This window comes from Eucalyptus grandis, chromosome 6 (assembly GCF_016545825.1).
Source record: "Eucalyptus grandis isolate ANBG69807.140 chromosome 6, ASM1654582v1, whole genome shotgun sequence".
Classification (NCBI taxonomy): domain Eukaryota; kingdom Viridiplantae; phylum Streptophyta; class Magnoliopsida; order Myrtales; family Myrtaceae; genus Eucalyptus; species Eucalyptus grandis.
Window position 1 is genome coordinate 8,632,745 of NC_052617.1, and position 19,950 is coordinate 8,652,694.

Sequence of the window (19,950 nt, forward strand, 5' to 3'; positions counted from 1 at the left end):
TAAAATGCTGAGTTGTTGCCGTTGGTGCCGGCGGGCCGATCCGACGAGTTCTGGGACGTCATCCGCCGCAGCTGGGCTCAGCTCGGAATCATGCTGCGAGAGAGATGGAGAGAGAATGGGAGGTTTGGGCGGATAGATGGATGGATGGGATTGGGGTGGAAGCTCTTGTTACCCTTCTTTCTAAATCGCGCTCTCTCGACGGCCGATTTCGCCTCTCTGTCCCCCGACTCGCGACCGAGAAGCACCGCTCCGCCTGCTCGAAGCAGTCCTCGAGAAGCCCTAAATCTGCGACCGCAAGTCAGGTTCGATTTTATTCCCGAGTTTTTATGTTCGCGTCTTTTTGTTTTGGGGGAGGAAGCTTGGCCTAAATCTGCGACCAGAAGTTCACTGGTTTATTGCGTCTGATTCTAAGCGCAGCAACGCGAGAAGTGAAACTACGACTGTCTCTCTCTACCCTTGTCCGGTTTTTCCATTCTTGGCAAATTCGAAGATGAGCCCACTTCTGGATACATGATCTTAGGCCGACCTGTCAAGTCGAAGCCCGACGTAATCTCGCTGCTTTGCTCCACCGAGCTGTTGAATCGCTTGTGTCCGAGGGGCTTCAAGATTTTCCCCGGGGGGGCAATCGCCTGTTCCGTCATTGCAAACTTCCAGGCGAGAAGAAATGTGCCCACAATGATCACCCCAACAACGAACCGCCTCCTTTGTCCTCTCTCGGTATATCGTCATCCCTTCTCTGCTTTCGTTTTTTCCCTCGTCGTTTGGTTTCGGGAAGTGGTGGGGATGTTATAAGTCAAAGAAAGGAATCGGGCCGTGAGGTTTCGCCTGAATTGTGAGAGATTAACGCGGGAGTGGTCGACCCCACGTCCCGTATATGGCGAACGGTATGATTTTTGAACGGAAGCGGGTTCGCATGAGCTATGAGCGTTGGTGGGGAACGAGCAAGAAAGTGGGTTTTGCTGAAAATTTTGATCTTGTTGAAGTTGGATTTAAGGGTAGGGATTTTCTTGGATTTTGGGCTCTCTCTCTCTCTTTCTTGGTCGCGCGAGCACGATCTTATGCGTGGAAATACTTGTGTTGATCCGTTCCTTTCTTTCAGTGGGACTTTGATTGTGTATTTTCCCTTTGGAAATTGTGACTGGACTTTCGATTATACGTCCCTCCGCAACCTGAACTGTGGACCCAATTTTGCCGCACGAAGTGGATTTTTATATCAAGCTGTCGTAACAAAATCATGCACGGGTATCTATCTGTCTCGATTATTGACAAGTTGGGAGTCACGGCATTTCTGTTTGTTGAAAGCTAGTTAATTTTAGATGCTGTTCGTCAAGAAAAATTATAGGAAGAGTAGACACTGAACTAATGTGGCTCTTTCGATGAACTGAACACATGAGGAAGCTGATATTACTTGAGATCTCTTGGAATAGTTGGTGGGTGTATCTAGATTCATGAACACCCTGGAATTGAATTAAATGGTTGCATTTCTTCTATTGATAAGCATTTTCTGCTCAACTGCTCATGCTTTGTATCTGACTGTAGTGTCCATTTTTCTTGTTTTCTCATTCTCTTTTTTGGTTTTGCCGTAAAGGGAATTAGTCGAATGGCTTGTCATCAATGATTGCGGTTAACCTTTTGACCTTGTTTTTGCTCACACTCTGTCTTGAGTTAGTTTATCTTTTTAATTCTATCGGTCTTACTGAGTTCATGGGACTTGGTGGTTCAAAGATTTTAATCTTATAATTTTGTCAATTTTGATTGTTCATATGGGTTCGTGCGTTGTGCAATATTATCTGAGAAGGCCATGCCAGAATGGTTAAATGGTTTATTTGTACGGATTTGTCACCTGACTGCACCTTTATGATTCAGCACTTTTCGTTACTCCTTTCCATGTGCTGCACGAAAAGCTTTTTGACTTTGGTTCCATTTAGCTATTATAACTTTCTCAGTATAAGCAAAGTATCAAAACTAACGAGTTTACTTCTTAATATTGCTTGCATTCAATTGTTACTTGGGTCACTTATGTGAGAATTTAGTGAGCATGGCAATAATTGGCTTTCATTTGATTCCACTGTGGAAGTACTCCATTTAGATGTCATGGCATATTTGCTTCTTTTGACAAAGAGGATCACTACTCTAGAGTGTCCTTGCCAAATGAATCTTTTCATATGGTGCATGATCAGAAAAATTTTGTTCATGCTGTAGTTATATTGGATTCATAGCTTTTAGGCCGATACTAAGAGTTCTTTGCCCATCATATGCCAGGTGCTAATTTTGCAAAATGCACGATCAGTTTTAAATCATCATTATTTTTTCTCTCTGTAGAAAGCAATCTTTGTCATGGATCGATGAAGGCATGAGTTGAAAAAATCCTTGTTGTCCCAACTGCTCAACAGTGCTTCCATGGATGGCAAAAGCTCATCTGAGTTGAGCCTTCCCTGGTTCTGGATTATTGAGTATTTGGCAAAATTCGAGCAAGTTAAGCCATCCCTCTTGCATGGTATTCACCTTCAACAGTAGCATTTTGCAAGTTTTGGTCCACTTTCTCATCATTTTTGTTGGGCATTCATATGGTTTATGCTTTTCAGGTATCATTAAAGCGGCTCCAGAGTTACCTGCTCACTTGGGAAAAAATATGGAGGAAGTTGTTTCTTTGAGATGCTTGGAGGAGTTATGTGGCCCTAGAAATGGAAGCATGAACAGTGCTTGGTCCTCGTTGGGATCAAAGGCTAAAATTGATACATCAAAGAGCTGCAAAAATGTCCTACAGTAAATGTTCCATAATGTGAGTTCTAATAAATGATGCAGTGAAAATGTGTTTTATTTTCTTCATGACATCTTTCCACTGGTTCTGTTCTAATGATTGCTGAAGTTCGGTGTCTATTCCCCTGTTTATGAATTTGTTATATCTTAGGGCTCTGCATCTAATCTTGAAGTGACTGCAAATGAGTTGTTGAAATGGGACCTTCACTCATTTTTAACGCACAAGAGAACCTCTGTGCCAAAAACTGCTCTAGAGGAGGTAAGCAGATCGCATTGCTCATAACTTGAAGGGTTCGTAAGATTCTGGTTTCGCTGATCTTACCTTGTTTCGATTTTAAGATTCTAGTTTAGCTGCCACCTTGAGATTGAACTTTCACACTTCTTGAGATGTTGCTGTTTATGTTACATTGGCTTGATAACAGGGTCTGCTATTGATATGATGACCAGGACCATAACTGTTGGTAGTCAAGCCAACTGTTGCTCATAATGCTGAGGAGGATTTAACTGCTGTAAAGAATGAAATTCGGGGTAGTCAAACCAGAAGGTGGCAAGCAATTGGCATGCTAAGGCATGTTCTGTTCAGCTTCTCTACCTTGGAGATTAGAGAAACATGCCATTGAGTTCTTTCTTTGCACCATAGAAGGAGATATCTCACAGGAGAGTGAGAGTGAAACTCTAGATTTCTCATCATTTGTTCCTGGCCATTTTGCTGCCTTGCAGCTATTATAGTGAAAGATGTTGATTTTATGCCATTTCATTTTCTATATTCTTCTTATCATTAAAGTGCAAAATCTAGGGGATTAAAGTGCAAAATCTAAGGAAGAAAGCTTTTGATGTACCGGAAAGGGTTAGTGTTTTTGACTTAAGATGTCTACTCTTGCATCACTAAACAGCAAGTGTCGCTCAAGAGGAAATTGAAGCAGCAGAAGAGCTTTTGAAGCATAGGTAAGGGGTTTTGGCCCCAAAATTGCCGAACTCATTATATGCCCGATATATGCTAATTTCCCTACAGATCTTCAGGCAAAGATATTTGAACCCACGCCAGAAGGTGCTGGTAAGGTGGTCCTTGTGACAAATAGTTTTAAGGTTGTATTTTTAATTGATTCGTGCAGAGCATAAGTGGATACAGAATGTGGACAGGGCTCCCAACGTTTCACTAGGACAAAATGTCCGGACGAGGATAAAGCAATTCTCTTTGATGAATAAGTTCAAGAAGAAACTTCTCAGAGTGAGTCCTTGAACATTGCCTTGTTGGATTTCATTGCTGTTCTTAGTGCAAAGTTAAACTCGAATTGTGTTTCCCGCATTGTTAATGTAGGTAGTAGCAGACAATTTGCCTGATGAGCAAGTGGATCATATCAAAGAGCTGTTCGACGTGATGGACACCAATAAAAATGGAGATCTGACATTTGAAGAGTTGAAACATGGCCTGCACAAATATGGAAAGCAAGTTGCTGATCCTGATGTGCATATGCTGGTGGATGCAAGAAGATCACCTATTCAACAGCTTAGCACATTTTGTTTTGGACATGGTTTATGTTTTCTTCTTCCATGTCAACGCATTGTATGCTGTGAAGTGCATTATTTTGCTTAAATTGCAAGGCATTTGGAAGATTAAGGATGGATTACATAATACGAAAATATGTTTTTCATCAGTTAGTCAAAGATTTGATCATGAGGTTGTATCACCATTTCACATAATTGATAGAACTTCTTGCAAAATCAAGTGGGTTTCTGATAATCTAATGAGTCACGATTTCTTGTATTAGCATCTAAAAATAGAACTCCATTTTATATGAGAACAGGCTGATGAAGATGGAAGCGGAATGCTGAACTTAAAGGAGTTTGTGACTATGTCAGTCCACTTGAGAAGGATTGGCAACGATGACCACCTTACTCGAGCTTTTGAATTCTTTGACAAGAATTGAAGCGGATATATTAAATTCGATGAGTTGAAAGAAGCTTTGATAGATGACAATCTTGGTCCGAACAACGAAAAATTTATTGAAGACATCATTTTTTATGCTGATCCACAAACGGTAATAAACAACCAAAACAACCTGCAATTTGGAATCTGTGTATATCTTGTTCATATACGAAATAGAGTGCTCATTCTGTGGTGGATGTATTCCAGGACGGTCGAATCAGTTATGATGAATTCAAGGCCATGATGAAAACGGGCATGGACTGGAAAATGGCTTCATGCCCATGCCCGGAAAATGGCTTCATGCCAGTAGTCGAGAGCAATGCCGAACACGCTTAGCCAGAAGACGTTCGAAGACAAACCTACTTCGCAACATTCAAATAAAGCTCATAAGTGATGTATGTAAAGTAAGCTAAATTATATTCACTTATACAAAGTAAATTCACGAGATCAACTACAATTGCGGAAAAGAAAATGTATTCCGTCAGAAAAATAAAAGATAAATAAATCAATTCCAATATGGGGAAAAAGAAGGGATCCGGTTTATTTCTACCTTGATTTGTCGCCTCGAGTGGTGGCTTTGCTTTAAGGGCCAACTGTCCCTCCGATTGGCCCCGCACGTCCCTTGCCTTCCTCATCCGACTTCCATCATTGTCTCCGATCTTAAAAAATCAGTTCATTTTCATTTTATTAAGCACTTTTAATCAGTAATTATTAATCAATAATTTTTAAACATTACAACATATTTGCATCTAGTTATTTAATAAAAGGCTTTTCTATTTAAAATTCAACAGCAAAAGCAAAGAATATGTCAAAAGTTAAAATATTATTCTTAACTTTAAAAAAAAAAATGAACAGATTATATATAAAGCCACGTGTCAATAATTTGTATGTTGTGAAAGTTTTAGGTGTTTTGGATAGAACAAAAGTCAAAGCACGTTTACTACGAGATTTTAATAATGTGGGAGTCAATCCTTTGATTCTCTTGATTATCTTAGGTTTTTGTGTGCATAGATCATTAAATGAACATTCAATTTAAAAGGCTAAGGTAAGTTAAAAATCACTCTTTTGGATTGAATGCACACATCAAACGTATGAGCTGAAATGAAATTTGTTAGAGAAATTCTAATACTAAAGATACCATATATGAATACAATCACATATAAGATGTGATTAAAACAAGAGATAGTCCAAATTAACAAGGAAAGAAAAAAGGGAAAATCACACAAATATTCATGAACTTTGGCTCAGCATACAATGTGGTTCTTGAACTTTTAACTTATTCAATATAGTCCATGGACTTTCAATTTATTCAATGCAGTCCCTAAAATTTTGGTATATGTTCAACTTAGTCTCTGAATTATATGAAAATAACCAATGTTGTCCATAAACTTGAATTGATAGACTGACAACATTGAACATTTTCTCATAATTCATGGACTAAATTGAATATGTACCCAAAATCCAAGAATCACTTTGAACAAAATGAAAGTTTAGGAATCCACAAAGAAACGATCCAATTGATCAACATGGAGTATATTGTATATTGAACCAAAATTTAGGGGCAATTTATGTCATTATCTCAAAAAAAAAAAAAAAAATGGTCCCACCATTGAAAAGCAACGATAGAACAAGGAATGGTCTCAAAGCATACTGGCTGGAAGGCCCAACAAGTGGATGGGCCATGCTTAGCAAGAGGCCTATTGGAGAAAGAAGGCATGAAAAGAAAACTCTTGGCAATTGATTTTCACTCATAAAGACAGAGCATTAGTTAAAGATGATTCTAAATTGTTTTGAGGACCAAGGTTCAGCAGAAACTTACGATATCGAAATCGACGAATTGTACTCACCTTCGACTACGAATATAACTCTGCACATTGATGCTACCAACCGATCGTACATATTTTGCAAGTTAATTTGATGAAACATAAAATTCGTTTCTACCCAAATTTCTTTGTCAGAGACTAGGTTCTAGATCTGTTGAAGTGAGATCGGACTGCAAAGAAAGCATTCTTTATATTCTACTAGGAGTGATAATGGGGTATCGGGAGAATTCTTGTGCTGGAGATGGAGAATGATCTTTCGCATGGCGGTATAGGGCTTGGACTTGGCTTAAGACTGAACTTTGAATAAAGGGTGTTGATTGATTTGGCTGTGTAGGGGCCTGGATTTGCCTCGATTGGTTGCCTCCCTGAGAGCCCATTTCGCTCATTTTCTCCATCTGCTCGCCGTAGCAGATGCCGGCACCTCTCTCTAGAGATGATTCCGGTACCCTGGACATGGATGTAGTTGCGGAAACCCCTTTCTTACGCTCCATGAACATTATTCGCCACCTTACTGGTCGTCGAAGCCCAAGCCACCATAGACGCTAGGGATTTGCAAAACTTGGAGCAGCTAATGTTTCCTCCGCTGCAATCTACAAGCCTATACTTGTTCCTGTTAAATGTTGTTTTGGGCCTTTTCGCTCTTGCTTATATGCCTGTAATCTCTCTTTTTCCCCCTTGGAAAGAATCCTATAATCGCAATTTAAACCCTTGTCTGCATTTGCATAGACACACAAACCACAACAGCACATACTGTCTCTAGTTTATGAACCATGTATGTACATATGAACATACATGTATAGGATTCTCGAGTCCCGGTAGGACAAACTTAACATCAGTCTCAGTAAGCATAGCCCCAGCTGCAAGATTTGCAAACGAAGGACCAGGCAGAGGAAAGTCCTACACTTGTGGCGGTGTTCTGTCTTTTCTCCCTTCTTTGGAGTAAGTCATTCTTTATGTCTTTGGTGTGAAGAGATGATGCAATCAGTCTCACTGAATACACATTATTTTTCAATGTACCATACTCGTTCCTCAATTACCAACTTTTTCTAGAAGCCAAAGTCGCTTATCTTCTCTCAAAACTCAATTAATTTAACCCCCGAAGTCCATGGTTTCCACTTAATACGAGTAGTTAAGGTTAAGATAATGAGCTGGATCTGAACCTCAACAGCACGTACTAAACCATGACGACCTTTGTGAATGGACAAAGACACGCTACTGACAATTTTAGGTACCTAATCATCATATTTCAAGAGCATATATGAAAAGGGTCGACCTGCTCTTGCTTCGCAAAGTCACATTCCAGGCGGTGGAGACTTGAAGCTTGAACTCACCTTCGAATTATATTGTTTTGGAGATTGACTCGAATAGCTGGTCTATACATTATTTTTATGGCATGTATAGATTCATCATAAGTTTATGTACCCAAATGCTTTGTCTTGTAAAACGTAAAGACCGACCAAAAAAAAAAAAAAAAAAAAGTTGGTCGTAATAAAAATTAAAAAAAAAAAAAAAACCTCATGCGTGTATAGAGCAAATGCTTTGTCTTGAAAATGGGTTCTGTTTGAAGTCCATTTGCCAAATATGCAGATTGCATTGATCTTATGTATAGTACGATCCAAACTTATCTAAAGATCCTTAATAGACACTTAATCTATTAGTGTAATTTGCAGTTGTGCGGTATGTAACATCTTTTCCTCTTTTTTTGTCCTCCAGCAGACTTTCCTGATAGATATAAGGCAAAAATCAACCTTTTCTCTCGGTGACAATTCAACTTCTATATAAATCATGCTCAACGTATCTAGGTAAATGAGTTAGGAGTAGAACCTATACTTTGCTCTAGAGATGGAGGCAAATGGGATTAAATCAGGATCGACACCAACTTGCAATCGGATTTCGAGTCGCAAGATGATTTTGATGTACCCATTATGAAAATCCTATATGATTTAGAATGGATTTGAGATTTAATCGGCACGCCTCCTGAAAACCTGTAACCATTTAGTTATATTCATAAAAAAAAATCAATTCTTTTCCTCCGGTCCACATTAGATTATGTGAGAAATCATATATAATACATGAATAATTATGTGCTTACTTACTCTCCCGAACTCGTTCCACCGCCATCACGAGTTTGTTCTCCCATCTCTTTCCAAACCGCTGCTTGCGTCCCACGCGCTCAGATCCGAAAAGGGTTCACCAGTTGTCTGAATTTTCTTTTCACCGGACCATGGCTTTGACCATTGCTTGTGCGACTTAATCCAACCGCGCCTCACCAGACGAAAGGAACATTTGGTAAGGTTGAACACGCAAAAGCAGTGACAAGTCGAGAGTCATTCAATCTCCACCCGCTTCGAATTGAAAATTCTGTCAACTGGGTTTTCGGCTTTACTCCGTCAAATCAAAACCCCCACGAAGTGGGTACCTAAACGTAGCCTCGGAACTCCAAAATTCGAGCAATTCCTAATATTTACCAATCGCGATGGACTGCCACAATATTGTTTACTCGATCAAATACGTTCTATTTCATTATTCATATAAAAATCACAACAAACAATAGTGTGTACATGTATAGCAACATATGGGAGACTTATTCTGTTTCAGTGGGTGTCCTAAAAACTCTTAGCGAGCATGCCTACTAAGCGGAGCATTATTCTTATTACTACCCGAGCAAAATAATTAATGCTTTCCCATAAAAACCAGATTGATGACCAAATTGTTGGAAAGTTATTGTTTTGTTTTTCTCATCACCTTAAGTTAGGACGCATGCTTGAGCTCGTTTGAGGTTTTGAGCCCAAATTTTTTTCTTCTTTTCTGCTAATCATATCAATGCAAGTGCCAAGGGGCACGCATATTCTGTAACACATAAATACCCGCCGAGAGAGAGAGAGAGAGAAGAGAGAGAGAAGAGAGAGAGGAAGAGAGAGACGCCGTCCCTGCATGAACGCCGCCGCCATGTTCGCGTTTCTAGGCCACCGCCGCTCCGCCCTCCTTCTCCTTCTCCTCCTCCTCCTATTCGTCACGCTCACGGCTGCCTCTCATTCTCAGTCTCGGCCTCCGGACTATGGCGAGGCCCTCGCGAAGAGCCTCCTCTACTTCGAGGCGCAGCGCTCCGGCCATCTGCCCCACAACCAGCGCGTCGCCTGGCGCGACCACTCCGGCCTCAATGACGGCCTCGAGCAAGGGGTTCGTCCCGATTCATTTCAACCAATGCCATCAGATCTTCTTTCCATCTGTTTTTCCTTTCTTGATTTCCCTTTCCATATGGGTCGTGCATTGAATGAATATCCTTGACGGGGTCCTGTGTTTGGAATGCGAAGGTGGACCTGGTCGGAGGATACTACGACGCCGGCGACAATGTCAAGTTCGGCCTCCCGATGGCGTTCACCATCACAATGCTGTCGTGGGGGGTGATCGAGTACGGCCAACAGATCGCCGGCGCCGGCGAGCTGGCGCACACGCTCGAGGCCATCAAATGGGGCACCGATTATTTCATCAAAGCCCACACCCACCCCAACGTCCTCTGGGCTCAGGTATCATCTATTTTGTCTCCCCTATTTCTTTTCATAATATCTTATTTTTCTTTATTTTCCGATAAATCGTCATGACTTCTCGGGCCATTTATAAATCGAGTTTATGAATCGAGTTGATTACAATCATGAAATTTCTTAAACAGCGGAAAAAGAAAAATTCGACGGCTGCACTCATATGATAAGCCAATTTAGGCAGATTTGGTCCATTAAATGCCAGATTACAATAATGACCGGTTTTTCCACTTATTAAGGTGGGCGATGGGGACACGGACCACTACTGCTGGCAGCGGCCGGAGGACATGACGACGTCCCGGCAGGCATACAAGGTGGACGAGGACAACCCAGGGTCGGACATCGCCGGTGAGACCGCAGCGGCGATGGCGGCAGCCTCTATCGTGTTCAGGGAAACGAACCCACATTACTCCCACCTACTATTGCGCCACGCTCGACAGGTACGTACATATAAAATGTAATTTTTTTGAGACCGTTATAGCGACATATGTCCGAGCGATGTTATTAAAGTTGGTGCACCGCGTTCAAACCAAAAACGGTTTGCGTTTAGGTGAACCGTGGCATTACAGCTAGAACAAACATCCTTCTATCTTAGCCTTTTCTTTAATTTGAAGTGGAATTTGTTTAATTTGCTGGTGGGCTCCCGCAGCTGTTCGAGTTCGGCGACAGGAGGAGGGGGAAGTATGACGCGAGCGTGGCGGCAGCGAAGGGATACTACCCGTCGGTGAGTGGGTACGGCGACGAGCTGCTGTGGGCCGCGCTGTGGCTCTACAAGGCCACCGACGATGCCGATTATCTGGCATACGTGGTGGACAACGCCGCGTCGCTCGGCGGGATCACCTGGGCCATCGCCGAGTTCAGCTGGGACGTCAAGTTCGCCGGCGTCCAAACCCTCGCCTCCATAGTACGTCTCTATCTCTCCTCTTTAATGGGAGCATGCATTGAACGTACGAGATCTTCGTTCCGATTCAATGATGTGCTCGTCTTTGCGTGATCGTTCTGAAAGTACGAACGAGGAAATGTCGGACCGAACCGTGCAATAACTTATTGCCGGCTGCTCCCTCTTTACGCCACATTAACTCTCGACTGATCGAAAGTTTCGTGTCGATTTTGGGCGCAGCTACTAATGGAGGAAGGAGCAAAACACGAGCCGCACAGACGGATCCTGGAACAGTACCGCGCCAAGGCCGAGCACTATTTGTGCGCCTGCCTCAACAAGAACAACGGCACCAACGTGCGCCGCACCCCGGGCGGGTTGCTGTACGTCCGCAAGTGGAACAACATGCAGTACGTGTCGAGTGCGGCATTCCTGCTGTCGGTCTACTCCGATCACCTCCGGGCGGCCGACCAGACGCTCGGCTGCAGCAACGGGGAGCGGGTGGGCCCGGAAGAGCTCCTCCGCCTGGCGAAGTCGCAGGTCGACTACATCCTGGGCGACAACCCGCACGGCACGAGCTACCTGGTGGGCTACGGCGACAAGTACCCTCTGCGAGTGCACCACCGGGGCGCGTCCATCGCGCCATACAGGAAGAGCAAGGGGTTCATCGGGTGCACGCAGGGGTACGACAACTGGTTCGGGCGGCGCAGCCCGAACCCGAACGTGGTGGTCGGGGCGCTCGTGGGCGGGCCCGACGATATGGACCGGTTCAGGGATGAGAGGAAGAATTTCATGCAGACGGAAGCGTGCACTTACAACACAGCGACTTTGGTCGGGGCGTTGGCTAGATTGAGTAGCTTAGAATTGGATGATATTGATGATGAGGGTGCTGACTCCTCTGACTTGTCATCGCGTGCCTCAATCTGAAAAATTGCTTTTGGTGCTTTCAAGCTGTATACATGTTCATACACACACAGATAAAAGTTCCAGAGTAGAGAAATAAGAACAAATTCATTTTATCCGAATTTGGAGATGTTCTTGAAGCTTTTACTCGGATCATATGCAGAGTAGGAATTCATCAAGAAATGGAGTGTTAATTTGGAATTTGTTGTTAAGAAGGTATTAAACATGCTAGCACATACATATCTATATGTCTATGAGTCTTGTTAGCAAGTATCCTAAAAGAACTCTTTAATTTTATTTAATAAGAGAACGTATTGATTTTCATACACCGATTGCATATAACATGACAATGATAGTGCATTTGAAAGAACTATTTTTCTTCATCTGTGTGTTTAATGAGTACTCCGTGAACAAACAAAAAAAAGCCTCGATTAATATGGAATCAGAGAACAATTTAGGATTTCGAACTCCGACACTCTGTTCGTACATTTATTCTATATGTCCCTCATCGGTTAGGGCGGTTTTTTGGCTGTCGGCTATATGATAGATGCGATTACGCCCTCGTTCTGTAATCGTCATTGTCCTGATTTTGTGGAACATGCACGCATCGTGAATGATGAATAAACCAACATCCTAGGAGGAAGGAAACATTAAACTAGTCGAACTCCGCTGAGATTCAGGCAGCCTTTTTTCTCCTCCGCTTCTCCTCAAATTCTCGCTTCATCAACTTCGTGTTTCCTTCAATTGCGGCTCCAAAGAAGCCCGCAAATCCGAAAATCCAAATCAGCACCCACCTCTCTTTCTCTTCGTTCGTGGCCAATTGAAATTGGTTTTTCGACCGCTAAAATGCATGACGCCAGGAAAACGAAAGACGACTGGCCGAAGTTTTGTAAGGAATATTTTTTCGGGTAGGCGTCTTTCAATTGTCAATTTCGTGAAGTTTGTCCAAAGAAATCTTCGCGTTGAATCTTTTGGCAAATTATCGATGGAGACGCTATTTTCATGGACTATATTAACTGCCCATTTGACGGTGTTCCTAAAGCCGTTAGCGCCGACAGGGTCGTCGATCATCCGAGTATTTTTAAAAGGACGGATTTGGTGTGACAATTGACAACGTCGACGTGTCTCGTTCCTCGGCAGCCCACGCGCCAACCTCAGCGCGTGCGGGGAAGTGTCTTTTTGGCGGCACCGGCACAGGCGATGCGGTTCGGGTTGTCCGTGGCCGTGGCGTGGCATTTTGGGCTCGAAATCACTGGGCCGGAAGGGACTGGGCCGAGCCTGGGCCTCGCCTTTCCAGCGGCTCAGAAAAAAAGTGGACAAAATTTTGCTCGAAGGAAAAATGATTTCGTTTTTACATTTGCCCGTACGCCACGTGGCAAGTCCTTTCGGAGTCAAGTGCTACGCGGTCGCCGTGTCGACCTCGCCTCGCTTCACCGCAGTAACATATAACATGGCGATGAGATGCCATGGACAATTAAACGGATGTAAGTCGGTTGCCACCGAACATCTTAGATCAACGCCTTCTTATTCTAAAGAATTGAATTGTTCAATCTCTAGAGAACTTGTTTTCCGGAATTTGAAGTAATTTAGTAGCTAATAAAGATATCTAGTAGATAGATTTATATCGAGATAAAAAAAATATCCAACCTAAATTAATCCACGTGTTGTAATATATATATATATATATATGCATATATATTTATTCTTGAAATGAGAATAAAATTGAAGTGTACATAGTCAAAATAAATGTTATTATTATTGCATCTAATGATTGAAAATATAAATTTCATGTTGTTATTGAGTTTAACAGAGTAGGCTTGCTTAAAAACCTTATCCAAATATTCACAAACGTGAAGGGTGGCAAACCCAACACCCAAACATTATAAAAAGATGAATCACAATGATTGACATTACTTATTTCCACAATGGGGAAAAACAAAAGTTTGGTGAAAATGAGTGTGAATAGCTGCTCGGATGAGAATGAACAGCCTTGTGGCACCCACGTCGCCTGCGAGCGGGCGTCTTTGAGTGTTTGATGTAAAGAGAGAAAGAGCAAGGCCTGCAGTTATGGCTTCCATGAGTTGAACCTGAAGCCCCTTTAAACCAATTTAGGTGGGCCTTTTCTTTTTTTTTTTATAATAAACCACATCAACCTATTGTCAAAATTTTACTAAACCCATTAAACAACCAAACTAATTGAACACAGATAAATGAGTTTAGTATCAATTTTTTAGAACCCTAGTGGCTATAACTCATTTTATTTCACAAAAAATGAATGGCTTATATAATATTTTCTCAAAATTGATGACTAGCATTGTTTGTAAAAATGAATGAAGGAAAATAGTTTTTATTGTCCATGAAAACATTTAAACATAAATTATTATATAACTAACATTTTTCTATTAACTTTCAAGATCCTTTTTAGGAAAGCATTTTCTAAATCATTTGTTAACATTTTCCACGAAAATAAATCAGCCTAGAAATGTGCTTGTTTTGGTGAAATTTCATGATAAAGATATACGCTTTCAAAAAAAAATATTTTCCCATTTTCAATTTACAGAATGCACCTTTCTAATTTAAGCATACATATTATTATTTCAATCATAAATGATTTTTCCTTGAATAATCATTTTTAAGCAAACGAAACACGTCCACGCTGGATTTTCCCATTGAGCTGGACCCCATCTTGTTATCAGACGTGGCACTGGAAAGTCATCACATCACTTGTTAATCAACAAGTCAACAAGCTCAGAAGTCAAAACCTTTCTTCGTCTCTTTCATCAGTGTCGCCCTTCTGCAACGGTCCGAGCTAGGGTTTTGGCCACCTTCGAAGCCTCTCCATCTCCATCTCCCTCTCCGTCTCCGTCTCCGTCTCGGCCTCGCTCTCGCATCTCAATCGCTTCCTCGCACCCACCGTCTCGAGGGGGGCACAGAGAGATGGATTCCGCCGGAGCCGACGCAGCCAGAATCCTCGGCGAGATCGAATCCCTGAAGGCGACGAGGAGCGACATAGAGGCCAAGATCTCGGCCCTCGAAGCTCAGCTCAAGGGCTTGAGCTGCCGGGACGACGCCGTCCCGAGCAACGGCTCGTGTCCCCCGGCGACGGCCGCCGGTGAGGGGCTCGGCCTCGGCCTCGGCCTCGGGCACGGCCTGGCGCCCGAGATGATCTACCGATACAGCCGCCAGCTCTTGCTCCCTTCTTTCGGAGTTCAAGGTTAGTCCTACCTTCGAATTGGTGTCTGCTCGAGAAATGATTGCAAAAGATTAGAGCTTTTTTGGCAACTTGTTGAGATTCATGGATGGCTTTTGATTTGCTGCGAATTTTGTTTTGATTATGTCGCTCTTTGCTTAATTTGCGCAGCGCAGTCGAATCTCCTGAAGTCGTCGATTTTAGTGGTCGGAGCTGGAGGATTGGGATCGCCGGCTCTGTTATATCTCGCGGCTTGTGGAGTCGGTATGTTATGTTTACTGACTAGTTAGTAGTTACCACATTTTTTTATTGATGGATCGCTTGTAATTGTGGCTCTGTAGTTTTGTTATTTGCTGAACTTGATATGTTTGTTGGTTAAACCCAGGTCGGTTGGGTATTGTCGACAACGATGTGGTAGAGCTTAATAATATGCACAGGCAGGTACATGCTGGAATTTGCTCTTGAGCACGGTCCCGATCGCGTTTGCGCATTTTTTCTTTCTTGGCTGTTTCGCCATTGTGAGTTTGCAACATGACGTGCTTCCTTTTGCTATGCTTTACTTTAGATTATCCACACTGAAGCATATATAGGCCGGTCAAAGGTTGAGTCTGCTGCCGCTGCTTGTCATGCGTACGTGACACCAATGGCTCTTTTCTCTTCTTTTTTTCCGAAATTTCCTATGCTGGGTTTTAATCGGAATTTTATCGTGTTCAGCATCAACTCAACTGTCCAGATTGTTGAACACAGAGAGGCTTTACGCACTTCCAATGCCTTGGAAATCTGAGCAAGTATGATTGAAGTGATAATACGCAATTTTGACATTTTATTTTCACGTTCAACTTTTGGGTCTTCTTTCTTTCTCACTTCTTGGTGATTGAAGTATCTTAATCTTCACGTCTGCTTTGCTTGCTAGGTATGACATTGTGGTAGATGCAACGGATAATGCGCCAAGCCAGTACATGATCAGTGATTGCTGTGTGGTGTTGGGGAAGGTATACTGGTTTTCTGTCAGGCCTCTGATTGCTTTTGCTTGGCAAAGATGCCAAGTCGCCAGTTGACTTCTATTGGTTGGCTGCCTTTATCTGTGAAAATGGAGATGTCCCTAGCAGCGAGGCATATAGCTCTTTATACGCATCATCCACCGGAGTAAATCTTCCTATGATAGTTTGCACCTAAGAGATGTAAATGTAACAATTAATTCTTCCTTTTTAAATGATTGAGCTGGGGTATCACAATAAGAGCTCAGACTTCTTCTGGGTTTATTGATTGGACATGTTGATTGAGGTATTAAACTTTTATGCACCTAGCATTTAACTGTAATTGTGATGAGTTGCTTCTTTTGATAGTGCAGCCTCTTGTATCAGGCGCTGCACTAGGATTGGAGGGGCAGGTAAGCTTAGCAGCTACTTCTATTACTTGCATTTTTTTTTCCTCAGAGGGACCAGGAATATATTGCTTGTGAGATTAACAGAAACGTAAATTACTTGTTTACAGCTCACAGTTTATAACTGCGGTGGAGGTCCATGCTACCGGTGCTTGTTTCCTACTCCACCACCGACAACAGCATGCCAGCGATGTTCTGACAGTGGAGTTCTAGGAGTAGGTAAGAGGCTTTGAATGGGGTGGCTTGTGGAATTTCCTGTTCATTCTTGCGAAGTATGGTCTGGAGTGGAGATTGTATTTTCATCATTCTCCTATTAGTGGTCATTAATGGAGATAGGAACTTTAGGGAAACAGCATTCTTTTCCCTTGTTATGAGTCAAGATCTTGAGCATGATTACTTGCTGTGAATTTTTCAGTACCGGGTATCATTGGCTGTCTTCAGGCACTGGAGGCAATAAAGATTGCAAGTGCAGTTGGTGAACCACTAGTGGAAAGGATGCTTTTGTTTGATGCTTTATCTGGACGGATACGAATTGTATGCACCATCGCATTATATTTTATGAACTCAGATTTTTTCCCACCATTTTTAAAAACAGATCATTCTTCTAGTGTGTTGTTTGTGAAATACTCGAAGAGCTTACAACCTATTTCCTGTTTCTCTTTTGTATGTCTAGGTCAAGATAAGAGGCAGGTCTTTGCTCTGTGAAGTGTGTGGAGAGAATGCAACATTTTCACGACAACAATTTCAAGAATTTGACTATGAGAAGTTCACCCAGGCCCCACTGTCTGCGGTAATATGTGTTTTTCAGCTCTTCTCCTCCCCTTGGCATTATCCTATTAAGGGTGTATTTCTTCTTGTACTCCTATTACCTTGACATGTTTTATAAGGTCACCAGGCAAATGATTGACTGTAATTGCTAGTGACAAGCATAAGAGCCTGGAATGATATCATATCATGTCACATCTGGGGAAAATGCGCTTACAAAGAGTAAATGAAGCAGGGTGCTTTTTTTGGCATTTGTAAACTGTCAATCACTACTTAAATATCCTAGCTTGGAAGATGGAACATTTGATGATTAATGAAAGAAAATACCATCTGCCCTGATTTTTTATGCTTTATTGAAGAATCTCTCTGTCCCAATGATCTTCCATTGGATGCAGTCTGCCCCTCCGAAGTTGAATCTGCTCTCAGAAGACTCCAGGATAAGCAGTAAGGACTACAGTGCAAGACTTAAAAACGGTGAAGCGCATATACTGGTAGATGTCCGCCCTGAGCACCACTTCAGGATTGTATCTCTTCCCAATTCCTTGAACATTCCGCTCTCGACCTTAGAGAAAAGAGTAGCTGAAATCTCATCAGCCTTAAAGGAAGCAGAAGGCCAGAGGGATGCGAGCCTTTACGTGATTTGCAGAAGAGGAAATGATTCACAGAGGGCTGTCAACCACCTCCAGAAGATAGGCTTTACTTCTGCCAAGGATATCATGGGGGGCCTGGAGTCCTGGGCCCGGGATGTGGATCCTAGCTTCCCTACTTATTAGTAAAAGTATTTATGGTTGCGGAAAACGCATATGTGAGTGATAGCTTTGTGCTCAATTAGTTCCCCTATGCTTTAATATGTAATTTTCTCGACTTTTTTTGTAACGGATACACAGCTTCTCAGATAAAGAAAATATTTGTTGCTTGGTGCTTAAGTGATCTCTCTCTCTCTCTCTCTCTCTCTCTCTCTCTCTGTGGAATGTTGAGGACCCTCTGCTGCTAACACTTTAGTATATTCGTGCGTATTAATGACAATCTGTACCATCATTGCTTATTGCATCAATAACAGATTTCTAATGGATTCTAGCGACAGCAAGCAATATGCTAAAGCTTCTATTACTCCGTGTCTGTCCCTTTCACGAGCCTCCAAACAATATGTTCGTGTTTTACTTACAAGGACGAGTAGAAGAGGCTTGAGACCAATCATCATTTACGGTTCGCTCCTGTTGCGTAACGATTCGAAGTTCGGTTCTATTATTTCTCTGTTCTCTTTGGAGGGAGTTCTGTTTCGATTTTGGAGTAGTTTGTTCTCGTCTGAAGGATTTTCCAGGTGGAAACTGCTGTGTTGCAAGAGGCTGGCTTGTCTTAGCTTTGATCTATCCCGTTATCATAGATAATGATGTTCATTTGCATATGTTTTCCCGAAATGGGTTAGTCCACATGCCTAGTTAAGTTCATGTCGCTATGTTTTAGCATAGCATCAAGCTTGAGCCAAAAACAAACAAGAATCAAGGCAGAGAGATTGGACTATGAAAGCAGTTCATAGACAGAGGACTCAATAAACACGAGACCACCTGTTTTCTTACTGGTAAAATGACCTCCTAAACCGGAGGATACATTTCTTGAATATTAGACCTGAACTGAGCTTATTCTTAGGAGGGTGGGAGGTCACAGGCATGCTGTATAGTATAAGAAACATCAATTTAGACATAATTAAAACAATAAATAACATGCAGATATGAAATTCAATGCTACAAAATCAAAGCGCACACAAGTCAACCGATATTCGGCCTTCAAGCGACCGCAGGGGGCTGATAGCCCTTGGGCGGTTTGCGGGGATCATAGCCCTTGGGCGGTTTGCGGGGATCATCGCCCTTGGAGGGCGGTTTGCGGGGATCATCGCCCTTGGGCGGTTTGCGGGGATCATCGCCCTTGGGTGGTTGAGGCCAGGGGCGGGGCCGGGGAGGCCTAGGAGGGAAAGGGAATGGGCGGCGCGGTGGCAGAGGACGGGCATACCCGCACATCCCGAAGAGGCAAGGGACCCCAAAAGGACAGCGGTTGAAGCACCGACCACAGTGTAATGGATTGATGTTTATGTTCCTGCAGAGGCCGAAGCAGCATTTCCATGTGTAAGGGCACCTGATGGCGCACAACCCGCAGTGGTCAATGTCCGAAGTGATGTCGACGCACCGGTTTCTGCAGCACCGCATGCGGAACGGCGGAGTTTCCCCCCGGTTGCATATCCATGGCCTGCTCCAGCACCCGATGGGCCTTGGATCTCCACCCTTGGACACCACCTTTAGCAGCCATGCAGACGACGATGAGGCATTGGTCGCATTTTTCCCGACCCTTGAAGTCGTCGGCTTAGCTTCCGCCGTCACGGAACATGCATATAACAAGAGTAGCCACGAGAACATGATTCGCACATTGTGTACCTGCATCGTCGAGATGATGTGCTAGGATAACTGGCAAGCTTGATGCTGCGTTTATATAAGGTTAGGAGGTGGGTCCATTCTTTAATTTGATCTTGTCCGAGAAGATTGAATTCATGTTTTTCTTACCTCGTTGGGTCATGAGGTTTCATGTTGCGGGTGGTGACCCTGGTGAGGGGGGAGGGGTGAATTGCTTAATTCGTGATGAGGGTTTAGCTTTTGTATTTTCTGTTGTTGAAGGGCCTTTTGCTTCATTATTATTAAGTTCCTGATTTAAAGCTGTAACGGCATTAGCAGGCTGCTACTGCATTGTAATGTCTTGTCACATGTTTAGAAAAGCTAAAGTCTTCGTCATTATC

General features: G+C 42.8%; 4 protein-coding genes across 4 annotated transcripts; 3 read left to right on the top strand and 1 right to left on the bottom strand.

Annotated features, from left to right (window-relative positions):
- Positions 1–398: 398 nt before the first annotated feature.
- LOC120294286 lies at positions 399–3,043 on the top strand. Its single transcript, XM_039314292.1, has 4 exons — positions 399–717; positions 2,352–2,497; positions 2,586–2,758; positions 2,912–3,043. The coding sequence occupies exons 2-4, from the start codon at positions 2,401–2,403 to the stop codon at positions 3,041–3,043; spliced, it is 402 nt and encodes a 133-aa protein (XP_039170226.1). The 5' UTR covers positions 399–717; positions 2,352–2,400.
- Positions 3,044–9,428: 6,385 nt separating this feature from the next.
- On the top strand, positions 9,429–11,924 carry LOC104448195 (endoglucanase 11). The gene is made up of 5 exons (XM_010061984.3): positions 9,429–9,690; positions 9,825–10,037; positions 10,289–10,489; positions 10,699–10,953; positions 11,170–11,924. Exons 1-5 carry the CDS (start codon positions 9,445–9,447, stop codon positions 11,851–11,853), a joined length of 1,599 nt encoding a protein of 532 aa, XP_010060286.3. The 5' UTR covers positions 9,429–9,444; the 3' UTR covers positions 11,854–11,924.
- A 2,662-nt stretch (positions 11,925–14,586) lies between these two features.
- On the top strand, positions 14,587–18,094 carry LOC104448196 (adenylyltransferase and sulfurtransferase MOCS3). The gene is made up of 11 exons (XM_039316184.1): positions 14,587–15,043; positions 15,191–15,283; positions 15,405–15,460; positions 15,585–15,649; positions 15,734–15,800; positions 15,925–16,011; positions 16,371–16,409; positions 16,514–16,622; positions 16,819–16,937; positions 17,077–17,193; positions 17,564–18,094. The coding sequence occupies exons 1-11, from the start codon at positions 14,767–14,769 to the stop codon at positions 17,939–17,941; spliced, it is 1,407 nt and encodes a 468-aa protein (XP_039172118.1). The 5' UTR covers positions 14,587–14,766; the 3' UTR covers positions 17,942–18,094.
- An 858-nt stretch (positions 18,095–18,952) lies between these two features.
- On the bottom strand, positions 18,953–19,600 carry LOC104451330 (stigma-specific STIG1-like protein 4). Its single transcript, XM_010066024.2, has one exon. The coding sequence runs from the start codon at positions 19,598–19,600 to the stop codon at positions 18,953–18,955; it is 648 nt and encodes a 215-aa protein (XP_010064326.2).
- Positions 19,601–19,950: the final 350 nt, after the last annotated feature.

Excerpts from the sequence above, each read along its gene's own strand:
- LOC104448196 (XM_039316184.1), top strand. The coding sequence starts at position 14,767 with ATGGATTCCGCCGGAGCCGACGCAGCCAGAATCCTCGGCGAGATCGAA. Across the intron at positions 15,044-15,190 it reads CCCTTCTTTCGGAGTTCAAG|CGCAGTCGAATCTCCTGAAG; the intron begins GTTAGTCCTACC and ends TAATTTGCGCAG. Across the intron at positions 15,284-15,404 it reads TCTCGCGGCTTGTGGAGTCG|GTCGGTTGGGTATTGTCGAC; the intron begins GTATGTTATGTT and ends GGTTAAACCCAG.
- LOC104451330 (XM_010066024.2), bottom strand. The coding sequence starts at position 19,600 with ATGCAGGTACACAATGTGCGAATCATGTTCTCGTGGCTACTCTTGTTA.
- LOC104448195 (XM_010061984.3), top strand. The coding sequence starts at position 9,445 with ATGAACGCCGCCGCCATGTTCGCGTTTCTAGGCCACCGCCGCTCCGCC. Across the intron at positions 10,038-10,288 it reads CCAACGTCCTCTGGGCTCAG|GTGGGCGATGGGGACACGGA; the intron begins GTATCATCTATT and ends CCACTTATTAAG. Across the intron at positions 10,954-11,169 it reads TCCAAACCCTCGCCTCCATA|CTACTAATGGAGGAAGGAGC; the intron begins GTACGTCTCTAT and ends TTTTGGGCGCAG.
- LOC120294286 (XM_039314292.1), top strand. The coding sequence starts at position 2,401 with ATGGATGGCAAAAGCTCATCTGAGTTGAGCCTTCCCTGGTTCTGGATT. Across the intron at positions 2,498-2,585 it reads TAAGCCATCCCTCTTGCATG|GTATCATTAAAGCGGCTCCA; the intron begins GTATTCACCTTC and ends TATGCTTTTCAG. Across the intron at positions 2,759-2,911 it reads CATCAAAGAGCTGCAAAAAT|GGCTCTGCATCTAATCTTGA; the intron begins GTCCTACAGTAA and ends GTTATATCTTAG.